Source organism: Amphiura filiformis, chromosome 12 (assembly GCF_039555335.1).
Source record: "Amphiura filiformis chromosome 12, Afil_fr2py, whole genome shotgun sequence".
Lineage (NCBI taxonomy): Eukaryota > Metazoa > Echinodermata > Ophiuroidea > Amphilepidida > Amphiuridae > Amphiura > Amphiura filiformis.
In genome coordinates this window covers 33,849,540-33,869,892 of record NC_092639.1, presented here as the reverse complement: position 1 = coordinate 33,869,892, position 20,353 = coordinate 33,849,540, and the positions used below count along the sequence as shown (strand labels likewise).

Here is a 20,353-nt window from a genome sequence, read left to right as displayed (position 1 = left end):
TACCACTGGTGTGTACCATATGTGGGGGTGTGCATGTATGCAAGACTGTCTGTCTGTCTGTCTGTACATATACATACCATCATTACACATTACCAGTGATGCCAACGCCGCGCCTTAGGCGCACAATTGGGCTACTTGGCGATCACTTGCCGCTACTCAAAAAAGCATGCCGCTACTTGTCTAAAATTGGGCTACTGTTGACAGTCTCAGGCCGCGGCACTAATTTGATGTATTTTCCTTTCAATTTAGCCGATTTATAAAGGTTTTGAGTCTTTGAAGCTCCAAATTGAAATTACAATGGGTTTTGTGACCATTTATTGATCGGTCAGTAACTTCCCAGTAAGTACCGGAAGTTTCAAAGTCAAGTGTTTTTCCGCCTAATTGGGTGTTTTGCGTTCTAAATTCGGGTAATCCGCCCAAATATCCAATATTGGGCGCTTTTTTGAAGCTTAGAAAATTGGGCTACTTGAGAATCCTTTACCGCGGCCTGGCGAGTCAATGCGCCGCGCCTTGAAGCTGAAAAGTTTTGGCAACACTGCACATTACAAAGAGTTCCGTTTCATCCTTGAGCACAGGTGCATGGAATGTACTGATCTCATAAATACATGTTATCGCATTCCTGACATAGAGTGCCATCACATTCATTAATCTCTGTGGGGGTGTGTATATGATGGATGTGGGGTGGGGTGGGGTGGCTGAGTGTTTACATACATTCACCACAGTGAGTTCCATGGGCTGACATCGCATTCATTAATCTCTGTGTGGGGGTGGGTGTGTATATGACGAATGTGTGTGTGGGGTGGGGTGGGGGTGGCTGTATGTTTACATACCTTCATCACATAGAGTTCCATTCCATCCTTGAGCACAGGTGCATGTGAATGAGGCGATGCCATCAATACACGTCGCCCCATTCTGACATGGGCTGACATCGCATTCATTAATCTCTGTAAACATCAAAAGAGGAGAAGAGGTGAAACAGTGGAAAGATTAACATAATGGTTTGCTTCTTAATTAATGATTTTCAAAATCTCCATAACAATGGGCATTTTTAAGTATATGAAAGGTCACTATGTTAGTACCCCCACTCAATAAATATTAAAATTGCGTGTGATAAAGGATTTGGAACTTTCTTGTTTCTTTTTTTTAACTTTTTTTTTGCAAAAAAAAAGAAGAAAAAATGAAATACATCATTGCTACCTTGTGTTATTTTTTTATTTTTTTATGATCACAAGTTTTCAATACCATACATAGTCACACTAATTTGTGTCCCCTAATTAGCAATTACGCTAATTAGCAATTATCTCATTATATAAAATAATAATGTTCATACAAAAACACACAAGGCAGTACAGTATTTGTATCTATTGCATGAACTTTTCTATTATACAAACCTGAGCATGTGGTGACGCTGCCATTGTAGGAGCCGTCAACACACTCTAGAGGATATATGCTGCTTTCTTGATACCCAGTATTACATGCGAAGGTAGTCAATCCACCATGACCAGTATCTGACATATCGATTGCTCCATTCCTAGGTGATGTCAAGTCAGTGCAACTCTCTGTGGAGAAACACAAAAACCTAAGTGTGTGGCCTGAAGCTGTTTACAAGTTTTACTTAAGTTCATCTGTATTGGTATATTGAATTATTGATGTTTTTAACTTTTGATCCAAACACAAGAAAGTTACTCCTACCTCTCGGAATTTTCATATGGTTACTCCATCTTTCATCCATGATCAGTGTTTGGATCAAAAATTTAATCATTATTACATGGTTTTGAGGTTTTCAAAATTTTTACAGAGGCGTAGACCCTGTGGCAGCTGGTGCTCCCTTTGCACACCCTCCTGTGGAACACACCCTTGTACTTACCATAACAGAAAGGTAAGTCATCACTCCAGACTCCATTTACACAAGTCACTGTAGCTGAACCAACCATGGTGTAACCAAAATTACAACCAAATGTGGCATTCTCACCACTCTTGTAATTGTACTTGAATGTCCCCATCTCTATTCCGTTCTCGGGAGTTCCACGTGTGCGGCAAGTACCTGCATTTTAGAAGGACAACAATTTGTTATGTCACAATTGCTTTATTGACATGACTATACATTGTAGACACAGATATAAGTATGTTGGTAACATGAATATTATTGGAGTTGGTAGTATAACAGTCTAAACATGTCTGAAAAGAGAGAAGTTTTTATCTTCCAATTGAATTTATTTGCGTAAAAATCATACAGTATAAAATGAAAAAGTTGAGGTCAACAAAATGATGCATGAAACAATGAAATAAGGTTAAGATATGCATCAAGATCAATCTAGTTTTGAACATCTGTTGTATTCTTTTCGAAACGATCCACTGATTTAGCAAGCAACATGATCATTAGATTCAGATCTAGGGTGTATCAGTGCATTACTAGGTATGACATGTGCATATCACATTATACCCTATAGTGTATAGTCTATATCCTATATATCTACCTCGAATCACCAGCACTAGCTTTGAAGTTCAATATGGTCTGCATTAGCTTAGCGTTACTTGGTGTGTGGACATACTTTTACGTGTACGATCAACAAGCTGAATATGTACACGCAAGAAAGCACACTAAGCCAATGCAGCACACGTTGAACTTCAAAGCAAGTGCCGGTGACTCGAGGTAGATATATAGACTATAGCTGTTACTCACCTAGGCAGAGTACATCAGATTCATCATAGTTGTCCAAGCAGTCATTAGGATAGTCATCACATATGTTATCCTTTGTTATACACAAGCCTTCAGGACATCGGTATTCAGACGCTGCACAAGGAGCTGTAGAACAAAATTAAGCAAAAAATATTATGGATAAAAAGAGAAACACATTGAAAAATAGTTTGCTGTTTATGATTTTACTTATTTTATTATTAATGATACATTTTATCGAAGTACAAATTGGGAAAACTATATCACAAAAAACCAGCTGAGCACCGAGTTGCAATGACTGTTAAAAATTGTTCTACAGTTTATCATCTTGAGTTATAACATTATATATATGATATTTTGCAAAGTGAATTAATCTGCAAGAAACTTTTTAGACATACACATTATGTAGCCAGAGCTTTCTTGTGGTATAAAAATCTTAACTTTGTTTGAAAAAAGTGGGGATACGGGGCTGTGGATCACGAAATGACCCTTTAAGTAAAATACTAAAAATTACATACCACATCCAGCTTCCACAGACTCATCATAATAATCCAAGCAATCACCAGGTCTATTGTCACAGAAATAATCCTCTGGTATACATGTTCCCTCTGGGCATGCCAGCTGACCCGGTGGACAGCCTACTGTACGAGCTGTTGGGGTTGGTGGTGCTAGTGTTGGTAACGTCTCTGTGGATAATCAGATTTGAAAACAAAGTTGCTTTGTTAGCATATTAAAACAATAGACAGTGTAAATTGTTCATGAGAATCTCCAGTAAGCCTGGAAAGAAAGTTTACTTCCCAGTTATGTCAAAATTTCCCACAAAGATAGCATCATTTCCCACAATTGGTCACAAAATGTCTTTCTTTCTTTGGAAAGGCAACATTTCCCTCCAACTGCAAAAATTCCGCACCAAATGCCAAATTTCTCCACACCCCATGCCAAATTTTAAGTCAAATTTACTCTTCTTGGGTTACAAAGATTGCCCAAATTTCTTGTTTGTCTACGTGTACTTCACAAGTAATACGGTCACAGTCAAATGAGGTCAATTAACATAAATGATTCATCAAAGTTTGTTCCTCTCGATATGGTCCCTACTCACAATACTTTTTAAAACTTATACCGTAAAAACTTGATAGTTAGCATATGTGCTCACTATCGAGCACTATAAAACATGCAAACATGAAATTCCCCATCCACAAAAGTGTAAAGGGTTTTGAGCAAATCATCAATACACCTAGCTATACAAACAAGTAAACCTGCAAATTTATGTCTCAACCCCATTAGCTCAGTTGGTAAAGTTCTGGATTTTGGTACAATTTCAAGTTTTCAAAAGCACTCAATAGTAAGCACATATGCTAACTATCGAGTTTTTACGGTATTGCCATCATTTTGAAGAAAAAAAATTTGTTTCAATTTGAACCATGGTTGTAATGGAAAAAAAAAGTAAAGTGCAAGATATTGAACATTGATTATAGAAAATCAATAATTGATTTGAAGTGGTATATTGGTATCACTTTACTCCTGCATGTTTTTGTTCAAAATAATCAACTTTGGTAGTGCAGTGAGCCTGGATATCTGTGATCAAGATGATATAACCTGTCATCAAAAACTCAGAAAGTGAGTAAAAAACATTGGATTTGCCTATCAAAAAAATCACCAATAATAAACTTTGATCTACAGTCTTGAATTATTCAAATATTTTTGTTCAAGCAAATGAAGACACTGATCTTACCATTTATAGTGACTATGAAAGAGAAAGAAGCAGTGTTGCCAGAGCTGTCTACCGCAGTGTAAGTAACATTGGTGTCGCCTATTTGGAAATCACTTCCTGATCGTTGAGTTGTTGTTATTGTATACACGCCCGAGTTATCGATGGCAGTTGGTACTGTCCACGTTATTCTGGTGTGGTCTAGGCCCAAGTCGGCATATTCAAACAGGTCGCTGACAGTGGTGAGGAAGGTTGGTGGTTCATCGTCTGTAATGTCAGATTTGGGGAGAAATCATATCGATTAGAAAGTAGTAATCACTCCAAGCTTGATTTGTAAACTTTTGAAACTTTAAAACCTTTGAAATGGTATTTGGTGGACTTCAGGATAAAATTTAAAGGTTTGGAAATTTATACACAAACAATAAAATGAATTATCACTTGTTTATTGAGGCATGGAACTACATTCAGTATCAAAGGTACACTACCAGATTTGTATTGCTGCCTCACCAGAGGTACACTACCACATAGATACTTCATTGGTACTACAGAGTACCTGTGTAGGCACTCTTAGAGTACACACATCAGAATCATATGTACAGTACCCACACTGGTACTGGACTGGTACTGCACTGGTGAAAAGCCACAAAGTAGCTGGGCAGCAGTGTACTTATGGGGGTGCCAGCAATAGGAATCGGGTAGTTCAGTTTTAGTGTATGTGGAATAATTAACCTGTGTGTGGAATAATTAACCAATTACATCACTAATATCAAGATTGGTCTTGGAAGATAAAACAATACAAATGCAACAGAAAATTGCTAATGCATTAAATTACATGTAAACCTATCATTCACAGACAATTTGTTACTATTTTGGACCACATTACACACCATAATATCCCTATGTCCCGAAGAAAATAATACTATTCATCTTTATGCTCTGTATAGGCTTCAACATAAAAAGCCAAGGTTTTGATATTTTCTCAAAATATCAAGAGCTATCTTAAGAGCCTCTGAACCAATACTAGGCTTGTTTGTACTCATTTTGATGTATTTTTCATACTGATTCCAAATATGGTCATGAAAATGTACAATTCTGAGATTTTTGAATTTGTAAAAATTATTTGGGGAGCACGAGTGGCCAAGTGGATAAGGCACCCGACTCATAATTCATAGGTTGTGAGTTCGAGCCCCGCTCGTGCCAACGTGCTGTGTCCTTGGGCAAGGCACTTTATCCTCATTGCCTACTGGGGGATGGGGTTGGGTTGGATTGGATGTTTGTATAGTTGTTTGTTTCAATGTTGCAATATTGGCGCTGATTAAGCTGCTGCCTGCAAATTGCATTGTGTTTGTTTAGTTGTGTTTAATGTTCAATTCTAGCAATTTGACCTGCGGGTCACCATTAGAGTTTGAAATAAAACCTTCCTTTTTTTTTTGTTCATTTGAATTTTGTCATCTGCAGTCAACACCCGCATGGAGAGAGTTAATACTGACCTACTACATCAATATCAAATGAATATTCTGCTGTGTTGCCTCTCCAATCCACTGCACTGTATGTTACAGTTGTAATTCCTAAACTAAAAGTTGATCCAGGGGTGTAACTCGATGTTACTGTGTAAATTCCTGATTTATCAGTCACTGTTGGTTCTGTCCATGTTACATTAGCTGTAGCAAGACCAGAATCTGTACTCTGTGTGACGTCACCAACGAGATTGGTGAATACAGGTGGGTCAACATCTGTATATTGGGGAAGAATAAAAGAAGAGTCACAATGTAAGACATTGTGAAATGAGTTTCAAGGCTGCCAATATTATGCTTTCAAATGCTACCATCGTCTTTGTCATCCTCATCATCAATCATCAACACAACCATCATCAATCATCAGTAGCAAAATTGTCATATCATCCTTATCCGAATCATCATCATAAGCAGCAGCCTTACATTCCAAGCACCATGCTCAAGAGTGACTGCATGCTCCTAATACTATACTACAAGATCCCTATTGCAGCCGCCTGCACAGGTATACACCATTGCCAATGCTACAGACAAAGTACCTAACAGAACCAATGTTGTTACTGCACAGGACCCATTAGTAGTGATACTGCACTGGTACTACAATGGTACTCCCCTGCTCCTGCTACTGAATAGTACGGTGTACCTGTGCAGGTGGCCACAATAGGAATCTGCTAGTGTACTAACTTCTTACTACAAGTTCTTCAATACCAAAGTTGCAAGACTTATTTACAACATTGATTTACTGACCTTGAACGGTAACATTAAATGAATACGAGACAGTATTTCCACTCTCGTCAACTGCAGTGTAAGTCACCGTTGTGACTCCATAACTAAACTGTGAACCAGAGCTATGGGTTGAGGTTAATGTGTAGAAACCAGAGTTATCGGTCACTGTTGGTTCTGTCCATGTTACAGTGGCGTAATTTTGTCCAAAGTCTATGTCTGCTATGATTGAACTTGGTGTGTTGAGGAGCAGCGGACTTTCATTGTCTGAAAAGATGAAATTAATTTGAGACAAAAAAAACAGGTTGTGATATCATTAAATATTCACCAGATTTGCAAGTGTATCTTTATTCAAAGTGCATTGTATGTAAAACAGAAATTTAATTCCAGTAGAATAAATATGCCTTTGACCTGGAGATGATCCCTACTGTTTCAGAAAAAGTGTGTACTTTGTAAGATGTGTAGTGTAATGTGCTCAGGTTTCCCTTTTGTGAGACAGACACTGCACACCTTATACCAGAATTTCCTGAACTGCCAAACTCCCATAGTATTATATACAATAAGTGAGATTTAGGACAAATTGGAAAAGGCTGAATAGAAGTGCTATAATTTCCATCCTAATAGAAACTATGAAGATTGTATGAATCTTATTCTGAACATACATGGACTGCAATAATCTTTCAAGTATACACAGGAATAATGATGAGAATGAAGAAAATCTGTGAGATGAGTGGAAGAAAATCTTGGTAGATTGAATTTTTAACCATAAAATCCCTATCAAATGATTCAAATGTGATACCAATTTGATTTTTGTAAGAAACAAAAGCACTCAACCGTGACTAACAGAGAGAAAGGAATATACAAACTTAAAGCTAATATATATATTGAATTCAAACTCACCTATAACAGTAATATTAAATGAAAATGAAGCATAGTTTCCTTGTTCATCCCAAGCAGAATAGATCACTTGTGTTATACCTATACCAAAACTCTCTCCAGATTGATAATTTGATGTTACTGTGTACACCCCTGAGTTATCAGTCACTGTCGGTTCTGTCCATGTTACGCTGGCAGTAGCTAAACCAGACTCAGTGTTGACGGTAATGTCACCGGGCGTATCAGAGAACATGGAGGCTTCATTGTCTGTAATATAAGCAAACCATGATTAAATGATATTTCGTCAGTCACATCACATAGGGTTCTATACGGAATCGGACAAAAGTTTTTCACATACAAAGCTATACAATGCTGGTTTTAGAATTAGCCTCAAACTAACTTAGCCTCAAGCTAAATTAATTTTCCTGAAAGGGAGTCTTTATGAACAAAACACTTGAAAGTACTAATTTTGGTGAATCTTTTGAGTAACATTGTGTAACATGGTATTAAAGTTATAAGCTCTGTATGTGAAACAATTTTATTTAAAATGGTATTAAACTTATAGGTCTGTATGTGATGTGACCGACGATTTGTGTGAATACATTTTATGATGGTTAAGCGAGTCATCACTTGTTAAAACACAAAATGCAAAACAAAGAAGTATTAAGACATGCAAAAAAGGGTGTTTTTTTACAATATTTTAAAGGAAGTGTACAGCAATCACAACATTATGTTAGAAAAATAATTATCAAGCATGAATCACATGGTTTCACTTTAAACAAAGTCTTATTGACCATAAAAATGAATAAAAACAGCCGGCTCTCAACACACGATATTCAAAATTCTGAATATTGCCAAAATTGTCTAGAGCAATGACGTCCCAATAATACAATAAAGGCTGCCGACAAATGAGCACAAAGAACCATGATGACATTGCTCTATACAATTTTGGCGTGGTAATTATGAATATAGCATTTTGAGAGCCAGCTGTTTTTTATGGTCAATATGAGTTAGTTTACTAAATAAAACCATGTGATTCGTGCTTGATAATTATTTTTCTAACATGTAAGACATGATGTTGTGACTGCCGTACACTTCCTTTCACTAGACATGCAAAAAGGGGGTTTTTTTTGGCAAAAATTTAACTAGTGTTTCCCCAGTCTATATTAGTTATACTCTTGTTGACTCAGTGATATTGAGACACACTCTCATTGCCTGTTCATGTATGATGAAAAGTTTGTAGGAAAATATAGATTCTTTTACTTAGTTCCAGAACTAATATATGGCTGTTTTTTAAATCATCCATATCATTATGATATTTCATAAAAGGGCTTTATTGGTAAATTACTGCCATCTTTTTTGAGCTTCAACAAATCAGTAGCCAAATCATTATATTGCATATTTCAATATTTACCATTAAAAAGATCAAAAAAATAATTTGACAAATTCACATTTTGAATGGAAAGAAAATTAAAACCTGACACTGAATTTGCAATATTTAGGGTTGGGGGAGGACAAGACAACAATTTTATTGCACCTAATACATGATTGATTTCCTTAAGCATTGGGTTATTCCACTTGAAATTTACACTACCCCTGTGGAAGATTTTGGAAATATATTCCACAGGGGGAGTATGTTTTTCAAATCTAATTGGTCATGGTTAATCATTTTGAAACCCATACTCCCCCTGTATTATGGCTTTACCTCTATCTTCTACAACTGGAGTGAGTATTTCAAATTGAAGTTATTACCCAATTGTCTTTTGATTTTTATTCAACACTCATACTCCCTCTGTGGAAGACTTTAGCTAAATCTTCTACAGGGGTAGTGTGGATTTTAAATGGAATAGCCCATTGCCTATCAGACAGAGAGACACTTACCAATGACTGTAACATTGAATGCATAGGAAGCAGTGTTTCCACTCGCATCCAATACAGAAACACTTACCAATGACTGTAACATTGAAGGCATAGGAAGCAGTGTTTCCACTCGCATCCAATACAGAAACACTTACCAATGACTGTAACATTGAATGCATAGGAAGCAGTGTTTCCACTCGCATCCAATACAGAAACACTTACCAATGACTGTAACATTGAAGGCATAGGAAGCAGTGTTTCCACTCGCATCCAATACAGTGTATACAACTCTGGTTGTTCCTATTTGAAATCTGTATCCAGAATTGTAATTTGAAGTAATCGTGTAGACCCCTGAATTATCACTCGCTGTTGGTTCCGTCCATGTAACAATAGTTCCATTTTGTCCACTGGATGTGAATGCTGATATTGCGCTCGGTGTGTTCGACAACACTGGGCTTTCATTGTCTGTGAATAAGAAAATAAGAAAACAAAATTTAATCAACTGGAAATGTTTTTGATAACGCATAATTGAAAATAATATTCAAGAATCATCAATATTGGGCTATTCCATTTAAAATCCACACTACCCCTGTGGAAGATTTTGGAAATATCTTCCACAGAAGGAGTATGAATTTCAAATGGAACTAGCACATTAACCAACTCTATTTGAAACTTGCCCTCCCTCTGTGGAAGATTAAAGTTGAATCTTTCTCAGGGGGTGTATGAAATTCAAAGGGAGCTGCCAAATGTGTTCATTCCATTTGAAATTTATACCCCCCCTATTGAAGATATTTCCAAAATCTTCCACAGGGGTAGTGTGGATTTTAAATGGAATAGCCCATTGTTAGCAACACTGTTCGAAAGTATGTACTAAAGGTAATGCAAATCAAAACTCACCTTCCACAGTGACATTAAATTCAAAAGTGACATTATTCCCACTTGCATCCCATGCATAATATTTAACTGTGGTTGTTCCCAAAGGAAACCTGTATCCAGAATTGTAATTTGATGTTACTGTGTAGTCTCCTGAGTTATCAGTCACTGTTGGTTCTGTCCATGTTACAACAGCAGTAGACAGACCTGATTCTGTATCCACAGTGATGTCACTAGGGGTGTTTGAAAACAATGGATCCTCATTGTCTGCAATACAATAAATGGTAATTAGGGCATTTGTTTAGTAAGAAATCAAATTTTGAAATCAATTTTTTTCATGCTGTCACAGGAAAACCAAAAAACTAATTATATTCTAATAAAGATGCAACTGAAGCACCAGTTTGATAGAACCATGTTTAGACAAAAGCCCAGGGAAGCGACTCTCATACATTTTAATTAATCATTGAGAAACAGTTTTATCGACAGAGTGATAAATAAACAAACCAAACTTACCTTCAATAGTAACATTAAATTCAAAAGTGACATTGTTGCCACTTGCATCCCATGCATAATATCTAACTCTAGTAGTCCCCAAAGGAAACCTGTATCCAGAATTGTAATTTGATGTCACTGTGTAGTCTCCTGAGTTATCAGTCACTGTTGGTTCTGTCCAGGTTACAACAGCAGTAGACAGACCTGATTCTGTATCCACAGTGATGTCACTAGGGATGTTGGAAAACAATGGATCTTCATTGTCTGCAATATAACAAATGGAAAGAGTATTTGTTTAGTAAGAAATCAAATTTAGAATCAAATTTTTATCAGGATTGTCACAAGAAAAACACAAACCAACCATGTTCCATTAAAGATGCAACTGAAAGCAACAGTTTGATAGATCCCTGATAAGTTTTGACAAAAGCTCAAGGAATAGAATCTCTCATTTCATATTAATCATTGTGGAAAAGTTTTTTATCTGGAGAATAGTAAATGAAACATAAAATCAAATCAATTAAACTCACCTTCAACAGTAACATTAAATGCATAGGTTACATTGTTGCCACTTGCATCCCATGCATAATATCTAACTGTTGTTGTCCCCAAAGGAAACCTGTATCCAGAATTGTAAGTCGATGTTACTGTGTAGTCTCCCGAGTTATCCATCACTGTTGGTTCCGTCCATGTTACAACAGCAGTAGACAGACCTGATTCTGTATCCACAGTGATGTCACCAGGGGTGTTGGAAAACATTGTATCTTCATTGTCTACAAATATAACAAATGGTACCAGTAGTTTGCTTAGGAAGAAATCAAATTTTGAAATCAACTTTTTCAGGCTGGTCACAGGAAAACCCCAAACCATTTATGTTCTATTAGAGATGCAACAGTTTGATATATCCCTCTTTTAAAAGTTTTGACAAAAGCTCATTTTATTTATCATTGTGCAACGGTTTATAGTTTCATAGTAGTAAACAAAACATAAAAATCAATCAAACTTACCTTCCACAGTGACATTGAATTCAAAAGTGACATTGTTACCACTTGCATCCCATGCATAATATTTAACTGTTGTTGTCCCCAAAGGAAACCTGTATCCAGAATTGTAATTTGATGTTACTGTGTAGTCTCCTGAGTTATCAGTCACTGTTGGTTCTGTCCATGTTACAACAGCAGAAGACAGACCTGATTCTGTATCCACAGTGATGTCATTAGGGGTGTTGGAAAACAATGGATCTTCATTGTCTGAAATACAAATGGTAAGAGCATTTTTTAATAGGAAAAAAAATTTTGAAATCAACTTTTTTCAGGCTTGTCATAGGAAAACTACAAAACCAAACTGTTTGGTCTTGTAGTCTTGACAAAAGCCCAGGAAAGTGACTCTCACAATTTTTAATTAATCATTGCGTAACAGTTTTATCGACAGAGTGATAAATAAACAAACCAAACTTACCTTCAATAGTAACATTAAATTCAGAGGTGACATTATTTCCACTTGCATCCCATGCATAATATCTAACTCTAGTAGTCCCCAAAGGAAACCTGTATCCAGAATTGTAATTTGATGTTACTGTGTAGTCTCCTGAGTTATCAGTCACTGTTGGTTCTGTCCATGTCACAACAGCAGTAGACAGACCTGATTCTGTATCCACAGTGATGTCACTAGGGGTGTTGGAAAACAATGGATCTTCATTGTCTGCAATATAACAAATGGAAAGAGTATTTGTTTAGTAAGAAATCAAATTTAGAATCAAATTTTTATCAGGATTGTCACAAGAAAAACACAAACCAACCATGTTCCATTAAAGATGCAACTGAAAGCAACAGTTTGATAGATCCCTGATAAGTTTTGACAAAAGCTCAGGGAAGTGAATCTCTCATTTCATATTTATCATTGTGCAACACTTTTTTATCTGGAGAATAGTAAATGAAACATAAAATCAAATCAATTAAACTCACCTTCCACAGTAACATTAAATGCATAGGTTACATTGTTGCCACTTGCATCCCATGCATAATATCTAACTGTGGTTGTCCCCAAAGGAAACCTGTATCCAGAATTGTAAGTCGATGTTACAGTGTAGTCTCCTGAGTTATCCATCACTGTTGGTTCCGTCCATGTTACAACAGCAGTAGACAGACCTGATTCTGTATCCACAGTGATGTCACCAGGGGTGTTGGAAAACATTGTATCTTCATTGTCTGCAAATATAACAAATGGTACCAGTAGTTTGCTTAGGAAGAAATCAAATTTTGAAATCAACTTTTTCAGGCTGGTCACAGGAAAACCCCAAACCATTTATGTTCTATTAAAGATGCAACAGTTTGATATATCCCTCTTTTAAAAGTCTTGACAAAAGCTCATTTTATTTATCATTGTGCAACGGTTAGTATAGCTTCATAGTAGTAAATAAAACATAAAATCAATCAAACTTACCTTCAACAGTGACATTAAATTCAAGAGTGACATTATTTCCACTTGCATCCCATGCATAATATTTAACTGTGGTTGTCCCCAAAGGAAACCTGTATCCAGAATTGTAGTTTGATGTTACTGTGTAGTCTCCTGAGTTATCAGTCACTGTTGGTTCTGTCCATGTTACAACAGCAGAAGACAGACCTGATTCTGTATCCACAGTGATGTCACTAGGGGTGTTGGAAAACAACGGATCCTCATTGTCTGCAATATAACAAATGGTAATTAAGGCATTTGTTTAGTAAGAAATCAAATTTTAAAATCAAATTTTTTTCAGGCTGGTCACAGGAAAACAACAAAACTAATTATATTCCAATAAAGATGCAACTGAAGCACCAGTTTGATAGAACTCTGTTTAGTCTTGACAAAAGTCCAGGGAAGTGACACTAATACTTTTTAATTCATCAATGTGGAACAGTTTTATCAACAGAGTAATAAATAAACAAACCAAACTTACCTTCAATAGTAACATTAAATTCAAAAGTGACATTATTTCCACTTGCATCCCATGCATAATATCTAACTGTGGTTGTCCCCAAAGGAAACCTGTATCCAGAATTGTAATTTGATGTTACTGTGTAGTCTCCTGAGTTATCAGTCACTGTTGGTTCTGTCCATGTTACAACAGCAGTAGACAGACCTGATTCTGTATCCACAGTGATGTCACTAGGGGTGTTTGAAAACAATGGATCTTCATTGTCTGCAATATAACAAATGGAAAGAGTATTTGTTTAGTCAGAAATCAAATTTAGAATCAAATTTTGTCATGATTGTCACAAGAAAACACAAACCAACCATGACAGCAACAGTTTGATAGATCCCTGATAAGTTTTGACAAAAGCTCAGGGAAATGAATCTCTCATTTCATGTTTATCATTGTGCAACACTTTTTTTATCTAGAGAATAGTAAATAAAACATAAAATCAATCAAACTTACCTTCAATAGTAACATTAAATTCATAAGTGACATTATTTCCACTTGCATCCCATGCATAATATCTAACTGTGGTTGTCCCCAAAGGAAACCTGTATCCAGAATTGTAATTTGATGTTACTGTGTAGTCTCCTGAGTTATCAGTCACTGTTGGTTCTGTCCATGTTACAACAGCAGTAGACAGACCTGATTCTGTATCCACAGTGATGTCACTAGGGGTGTTTGAAAACAATGGATCTTCATTGTCTGCAATATAACAAATGGAAAGAGTATTTGTTTAGTCAGAAATCAAATTTAGAATCAAATTTTGTCATGATTGTCACAAGAAAAACACAAACCAACCATGACAGCAACAGTTTGATAGATCCCTGATAAGTTTTGACAAAAGCTCAGGGAAATGAATCTCTCATTTCATGTTTATCATTGTGCAACACTTTGTTTATCTAGAGAATAGTAAATAAAACATAAAATCAATCAAACTTACCTTCAATAGTAACATTAAATTCATAAGTGACATTATTTCCACTTGCATCCCATGCATAATATTTAACTGTTGATGTCCCCAAAGGAAACCTGTATCCAGAATTGTAATTTGATGTTACTGTGTAGTCTCCTGAGTTATCAGTCACTGTTGGTTCTGTCCATGTTACAACAGCAGTAGCCAGACCAGATTCTGTATCCACAGTGATGTCACTAGGGGTGCTGCTAAATACTGGACCTTCATTGTCTGAAATATACCAAATGGTAGGAGTACTTGTTTAGTCAGAAATCAAATTTAGAATCAAATTTTTTTAATGATTGTCACAAGAAAAACACAAACCAACCATGTTCCATTAAAGATGCAACTGAAAGCAACAGTTTGATAGATCCCTGATAAGTTTTGACAAAGGCTCAGGGAAGTGAATTTCTCTTTTCATATTTATCATTGTGCAACAGTTTTTTTATCTAGAGAATAGTAAATAAAACATAAAATCAATCAAACTTACCTTCAACGGTAACATTAAATTCATAAGTGACATTGTTGCCACTTGCATCCCATGCATAATATTTGACTGTGGTTGTCCCCAAAGGAAACCTGTATCCAGAATTGTAAGTTGATGTTACTGTGTAGTCTCCCGAGTTATCCATCACTGTTGGTTCCGTCCATGTTACAACAGCAGAAGACAGACCTGATTCTGTATCCACAGTGATGTCACTAGGGGTGTTGGAAAACATTGTATCTTCATTGTCTGCAAATATAACAAATGGTACCAGTAGTTTGCTTAGGAAGTAATCAAATTTTGAAAATCAACTTTTTCAGGCTGGTCACAGAAAAACCACAAACCATTTATGTTCTATAGCAGATGCAAATGAAAGCAACAGTTTGATATATCCCTCTTTTAAAAGTCTTGGCAAAAGCTCCTTTTTTATTTATCATTGTGGAACAGTTTATACCTACATAGTAGTAAATAAAACATAAAATCAATCAAACTTACCTTCCACAGTGACATTAAAGTAAAAAGTGACATTATTTCCACTTGCATCCCATGCATAATATTTGACTGTGGTTGTCCCCAAAGGAAACCTGTATCCAGTATTGTAATTTGATGTTACTGTGTAGTCTCCCGAGTTATCAGTCACTGTTGGTTCTGTCCATGTTACAACAGCAGTAGACAGACCTGATTCTGTATCCACAGTGATGTCACTAGGGGTGCTGCTAAATACAGGACCTTCATTATCTGTGTGATAAATGATGTGAATTTGTTAACGACCACAAATTTTGAATGACTTAATTTGTTTTCATATTGACAAGCATAATCCCTTGCAAATATGACAGTTAATGCAGTCCCAAGATGAACAGAAAGCAAAGCTATTTTTTAAAACCAATTAATGGAAGTGAATCTCTCATTTTTTATTTATCATTGTTTAACAGTGTATATCTACATAGTAGATAGATGTAACTTAAGGCAACAGTTTTATGGAACCCTGATTCAGGGAAGTGAATCTCTTATTTTTTATTTTTTATTGTGAAACCGTTTATATCTACATAGTAGAAAATAAACATAAAATCAATCAAACTTACCTTCAACAGTGACATTAAATTCAAAATTGACATTATTTCCACTTGCATCCCATGCATAATATCTGACTGTGGTTGTTCCCAAAGGAAACCTGTATCCAGAATTGTAAGTTGATGTTACTGTGTAGTCTCCCGAGTTATCCATTACTGTTGGTTCCGTCCATGTTACAACAGCAGAAGACAGACCTGATTCTGTATCCACAGTGATGTCACTAGGGGTGTTGGAAAACATTGTATCTTCATTGTCTGCAAATATAACAAATGGTACCAGTAGTTTGCTTAGGAAGTAATCAAATTTTGAAATCAACTTTTTCAGGCTGGTCACAGAAAAACCACAAACCATTTATGTTCTATAGCAGATGCAACTGAAAGCAACAGTTTGATATATCCCTCTGTAAAAGTCTTGGCAAAAGCTCCTTTTTTATTTATCATTGTGGAACAGTTTATACCTACATAGTAGTAAATAAAACATAAAATCAATCAAACTCACCTTCAACGGTGACATTAAATTCAAAAGTGACATTGTTGCCACTTACATCCCATGCATAATATTTAACTGTGGTTGTCCCCAAAGGAAACCTGTATCCAGAATTGTAATTTGATGTTACTGTGTAGTCTCCTGAGTTATCAGTCACTGTTGGTTCTGTCCATGTTACAACAGCAGAAGACCGACCTGATTCTGTATCCACAGTGATGTCACTAGGGGTGTTGCTAAATACTGGGCCTTCGTTGTCTGCAATTTAACGAATGGTAGGAGTATTGTTTAGTAAGAAATCAGATTTAAAATAATTTTTTTAAGCTTGTCACAGGAACATCATGAACCAATCATGTTCCATTAAAGATGCAACTGAAAGTAACAGTTTGATAGATCCCCGATAAGTTTTGGCAAAAGCTCAAGGAAGGGAATCTCTGATTTTTTATTTATCATTGTGGAACATTTTATATATACATAGTAGTAATTAATACGTATATCAATCAAACTTACCTTCAATAGTAACATTAAATTCAAAAGTGACATTATTTCCACTTGCATCCCATGCATAATATTTGACTGTGGTTGTTCCCAAAGGAAACCTGTATCCAGAATTGTAATTTGATGTTACTGTGTAGTCTCCTGAGTTATCGGCCACTGTTGGTTCTGTCCATGTTACAACAGCAGTAGACAGACCTGATTCTGTATCCACAGTGATGTCACTAGGGGTGTTGCTAAATACTGGACCTTCATTGTCTGCAATATAACAAATGGTAGGAGTACTTGTTTAGTAAGAAATCAAATTTAAAATAAATTTTTTTCAAGCTTGTCACAAGAACATCATGAAACAATTACGCTCCAATAAAGATGCAACTGAAAGTAACAGTTTGATAGATCCCCGGTAAGTTTTGGCAAAAGCTCAAGGAAGGGAATCTCTGATTTTTTATTTATCATTGTGGAACATTTTATATATACATAGTAGTAAATAAAACATATTACATATCAATCAAACTTACCTTCTATAGTAACATTAAATTCATAAGTTACGTTGTTCCCACTTGCATCCCATGCATAATATTTAACTGTTGTTGTCCCCAAAGTAAACCTGTATCCAGAATTGTAATTTGATGTTACTGTGTAGTCTCCTGAGTTATCGGTCACTGTTGGTTCTGTCCATGTTACAACAGCAGAAGACAGACCTGATTCTGTATCCACAGTGATGTCACTAGGGGTGCTGCTAAATACTGGACCTTCATTGTCTGAAATGTAACAAATGGTAAGAGTATTTGTTTAGTAAGAAATCAAATTTTAAAATCAACTTTTTTCAAGCTTGTCACAGGAAAATTGTGAACCAATTATGTTCCATTAAAGATGCAACTGAAAGCAACAGTTTGATTAGAAATACATGTTTGTGCTAATGTTTTCTAATCAGAAACGAGTCCCCAAGTATTTCTATTTTATATTACTGGGGCCCGAGCACTGATGAAGCATCGCTGGATTTAGATGTTTTTGCTGACTTCGAACTTTTGCCATGTTCAAAGACTTTTGTCTGACACAGCGTTTATTTTATAGACTTATTGGTCTAACGGCACGCATCCAACACTTTACTTGGAAAACCACTTTTTCAACAGTTTGATAGATCCCTGATAAGTCTGGCCAAAATCTCAGGGAAGTGAATCTCTCATTTTCTATTTATTATTGTGAAAATGTTTATATCTACATAGTAGAAAATAAAACATAAAATCTATCAAACTTACCTTCAATAGTAACATTAAATTCATAAGTGACATTGTTGCCACTTGCATCCCATGCATAATATTTAACTGTGGTTGTCCCCAAAGGAAACCTGTATCCAGAATTGTAATTTGATGTTACTGTGTAGTCTCCTGAGTTATCAGTCACTGTTGGTTCTGTCCATGTTACAACAGCAGTAGACAGACCTGATTCTGTATCCACAGTGATGTCACTAGGGGTGTTGCTAAATACAGGACCTTCATTGTCTGTGCGGGAAAACAACCAATGGAAAAATGTTTTTACCACATATTTTGAAAAACTTAAATGACTTATTTTTATATAACATGCATAATCCATCACAAATATGTGTCAGCTCAACCAGTCCCAAGATTATGCATTTTCCATAGTTATTATTATCATCTATATAATAATACTGGTAGTCTGTGACTCTGTGACTCTGTGCCTCTGTCTGTGCCTCTGTCTGTCTGGATTTAGATGTTTTTGCTGACTTCGAACTTTTGCCTTGTTCAAAGACTTTTGTCTGACACTGTGTTTATTTTATAGGCCTATTGGTCTAACGGCATGCATCCAACACTTTACTTGGGAAAACCACTTTTATCAACAGTTTGATAGATCCCTGATAAGTCTGGCCAAAATCTCAGGGAAGTGAATCTCTCATTTTTTTTATTTATTATTGTGAAAACGTTTATATCTACATAGTAGAAAATAAAACATAAAATCAATCAAACTTACCTTCAATAGTAACATTAAATTCAAAAGTGACATTGTTGCCACTTGCATCCCATGCATAATATTTAACTGTGGTTGTTCCCAAAGGAAACCTGTATCCAGAATTGTAATTTGATGTTACTGTGTAGTCTCCTGAGTTATCAGTCACTGTTGGTTCTGTCCATGTTACAACAGCAGTAGACAGATCCTGATTCTGTATCCACAGTGATGTCACTAGGGGTGTTGCTAAATACTGGACCTTCATTATCTGTGTGATAAATGATGTGAAAATGTTTATGACTGCAAATTTTGAATGACTTAATTTGTTTTTATATTAACAAGCATAATCCCTCAGAAATATGACCATTCATCCTGTCCCAAGATGAACTGAAAGCAAAGTTATTTAAAAAACCAAGCAATGTTTTAAGACAGAAAATACATACTATGATTGTCAAGGGAGTTGTGTTGTAAATGTGACACATTTTTATTAATGACCATATTAACCAAGTCAAGGAGCTCAAATATTTTAAAACATATTAAAAAACAACACACAAAGTCCAGCTGCTTAAGGGGTGGGGTATGAACGTTTGGACAGTATTTATTTTGGGACATTAGAGCACATCAGACATATCGAATTGCATTCTGAATACGAAGAATGTCTTTCTGATATCAAATAATTCAAACAAATTAACACACAAATTATTATAAAGTGAACACCGCATAACAAAATGGAATTCATCTTCAACCTCGTGAAGCTCGCAAAAGTACAAAGATGATCTTCAGGAGGAATTTTTGGTGAGGAATAATGACTCTTTTCAACCATGAGCAGATGTGCGCTGATACGAAGCTTACAAAAAGCAGATCTTGCAGATCGATTTAATAACATAACATAATTCTCCATTGAACAAGTATATTTGAACTGACAGTACGTTTGCAATTTAGGGGAGTGATTAGTATTGAATTTAACTATAAGTTATCGTACGTTGCTTTCAAACAAGAAACAATCATCAAAGTTACTCTTAGAAATAAGAATAGGTTTATACCATATATCCTCTTTGTTAAGGGGTGGGGTATGAACGTTTGGACAGTATTTATTGTGGGACATTAAAGCACACCAGACATATCGAATTGCATTCTAAATACGAAGAATGTCCTTCTGATATCAAATAATTTTGATTTTTTGAAATTCGCAATTTAATACACATTTTATGGCAAATCATTAAAATT

General features: G+C 35.8%; 4 protein-coding genes across 4 annotated transcripts in view; all 4 read right to left on the bottom strand.

Annotated features, from left to right (window-relative positions):
• LOC140166770 (uncharacterized) overlaps positions 1-13,900 on the bottom strand; it is a 35,161-nt gene extending 21,261 nt beyond the window's left edge. Inside the window, exons 1-12 of the mRNA XM_072190263.1 lie at positions 13,656-13,900; positions 12,682-12,924; positions 9,578-9,820; positions 7,520-7,762; positions 6,644-6,886; positions 5,876-6,118; positions 4,410-4,652; positions 3,196-3,363; positions 2,684-2,806; positions 1,868-2,044; positions 1,392-1,559; positions 831-944 (exon numbers count right to left, since the gene is read on the bottom strand). Of these exons, the coding sequence (XP_072046364.1) occupies positions 831-944; positions 1,392-1,559; positions 1,868-2,044; positions 2,684-2,806; positions 3,196-3,363; positions 4,410-4,652; positions 5,876-6,118; positions 6,644-6,886; positions 7,520-7,762; positions 9,578-9,820; positions 12,682-12,910 (2,194 nt within the window). The 5' untranslated portion in view covers positions 12,911-12,924; positions 13,656-13,900. The remainder of the gene's footprint in view (positions 1-830; positions 945-1,391; positions 1,560-1,867; positions 2,045-2,683; positions 2,807-3,195; positions 3,364-4,409; positions 4,653-5,875; positions 6,119-6,643; positions 6,887-7,519; positions 7,763-9,577; positions 9,821-12,681; positions 12,925-13,655) is intronic.
• Positions 10,242-12,518, bottom strand: LOC140165512 (hyalin-like). The gene is made up of 6 exons (XM_072188801.1): positions 12,512-12,518; positions 12,176-12,418; positions 11,725-11,967; positions 11,248-11,490; positions 10,742-10,984; positions 10,242-10,495 (listed from the first exon to the last, which is right to left on the bottom strand). The coding sequence occupies exons 1-6, from the start codon at positions 12,516-12,518 to the stop codon at positions 10,242-10,244; spliced, it is 1,233 nt and encodes a 410-aa protein (XP_072044902.1).
• Positions 13,901-14,071: 171 nt separating the features above from the next.
• Positions 14,072-19,391, bottom strand: LOC140166769 (hyalin-like). Its single transcript, XM_072190262.1, has 7 exons — positions 19,151-19,391; positions 18,421-18,663; positions 17,680-17,922; positions 17,177-17,419; positions 14,617-14,859; positions 14,136-14,378; positions 14,072-14,094 (listed from the first exon to the last, which is right to left on the bottom strand). The coding sequence occupies exons 1-7, from the start codon at positions 19,389-19,391 to the stop codon at positions 14,072-14,074; spliced, it is 1,479 nt and encodes a 492-aa protein (XP_072046363.1).
• A 102-nt stretch (positions 19,392-19,493) lies between these two features.
• LOC140166768 (hyalin-like) overlaps positions 19,494-20,353 on the bottom strand; it is a 43,107-nt gene continuing 42,247 nt past the window's right edge. Inside the window, exon 8 of the mRNA XM_072190261.1 lies at positions 19,494-19,513. Coding sequence (XP_072046362.1) covers positions 19,494-19,513 — 20 coding nt within the window. The remainder of the gene's footprint in view (positions 19,514-20,353) is intronic.

What these genes read in the sequence shown, in the direction of transcription:
- LOC140165512 (XM_072188801.1), bottom strand. An exon ending in ATTTAATGTTACTATTGAAG is followed by an intron (nt 11,968 to 12,175) that starts GTAAGTTTGGTT and finishes TTTGTATTTCAG; the next exon opens with ACAATGAAGATCCATTGTTT. An exon ending in ATTTAATGTTACTGTTGAAG is followed by an intron (nt 10,985 to 11,247) that starts GTGAGTTTAATT and finishes GTTATATTGCAG; the next exon opens with ACAATGAAGATCCATTGTTT.
- LOC140166769 (XM_072190262.1), bottom strand. Translation starts at nt 19,391, where the DNA reads ATGAAGGTCCAGTATTTAGCAACACCCCTAGTGACATCACTGTGGATA. An exon ending in ATTTAATGTTACTATAGAAG is followed by an intron (nt 17,420 to 17,679) that starts GTAAGTTTGATT and finishes GTTATATTGCAG; the next exon opens with ACAATGAAGGTCCAGTATTT. An exon ending in ATTTAATGTTACTATTGAAG is followed by an intron (nt 14,860 to 17,176) that starts GTAAGTTTGATT and finishes GGTATATTTCAG; the next exon opens with ACAATGAAGGTCCAGTATTT.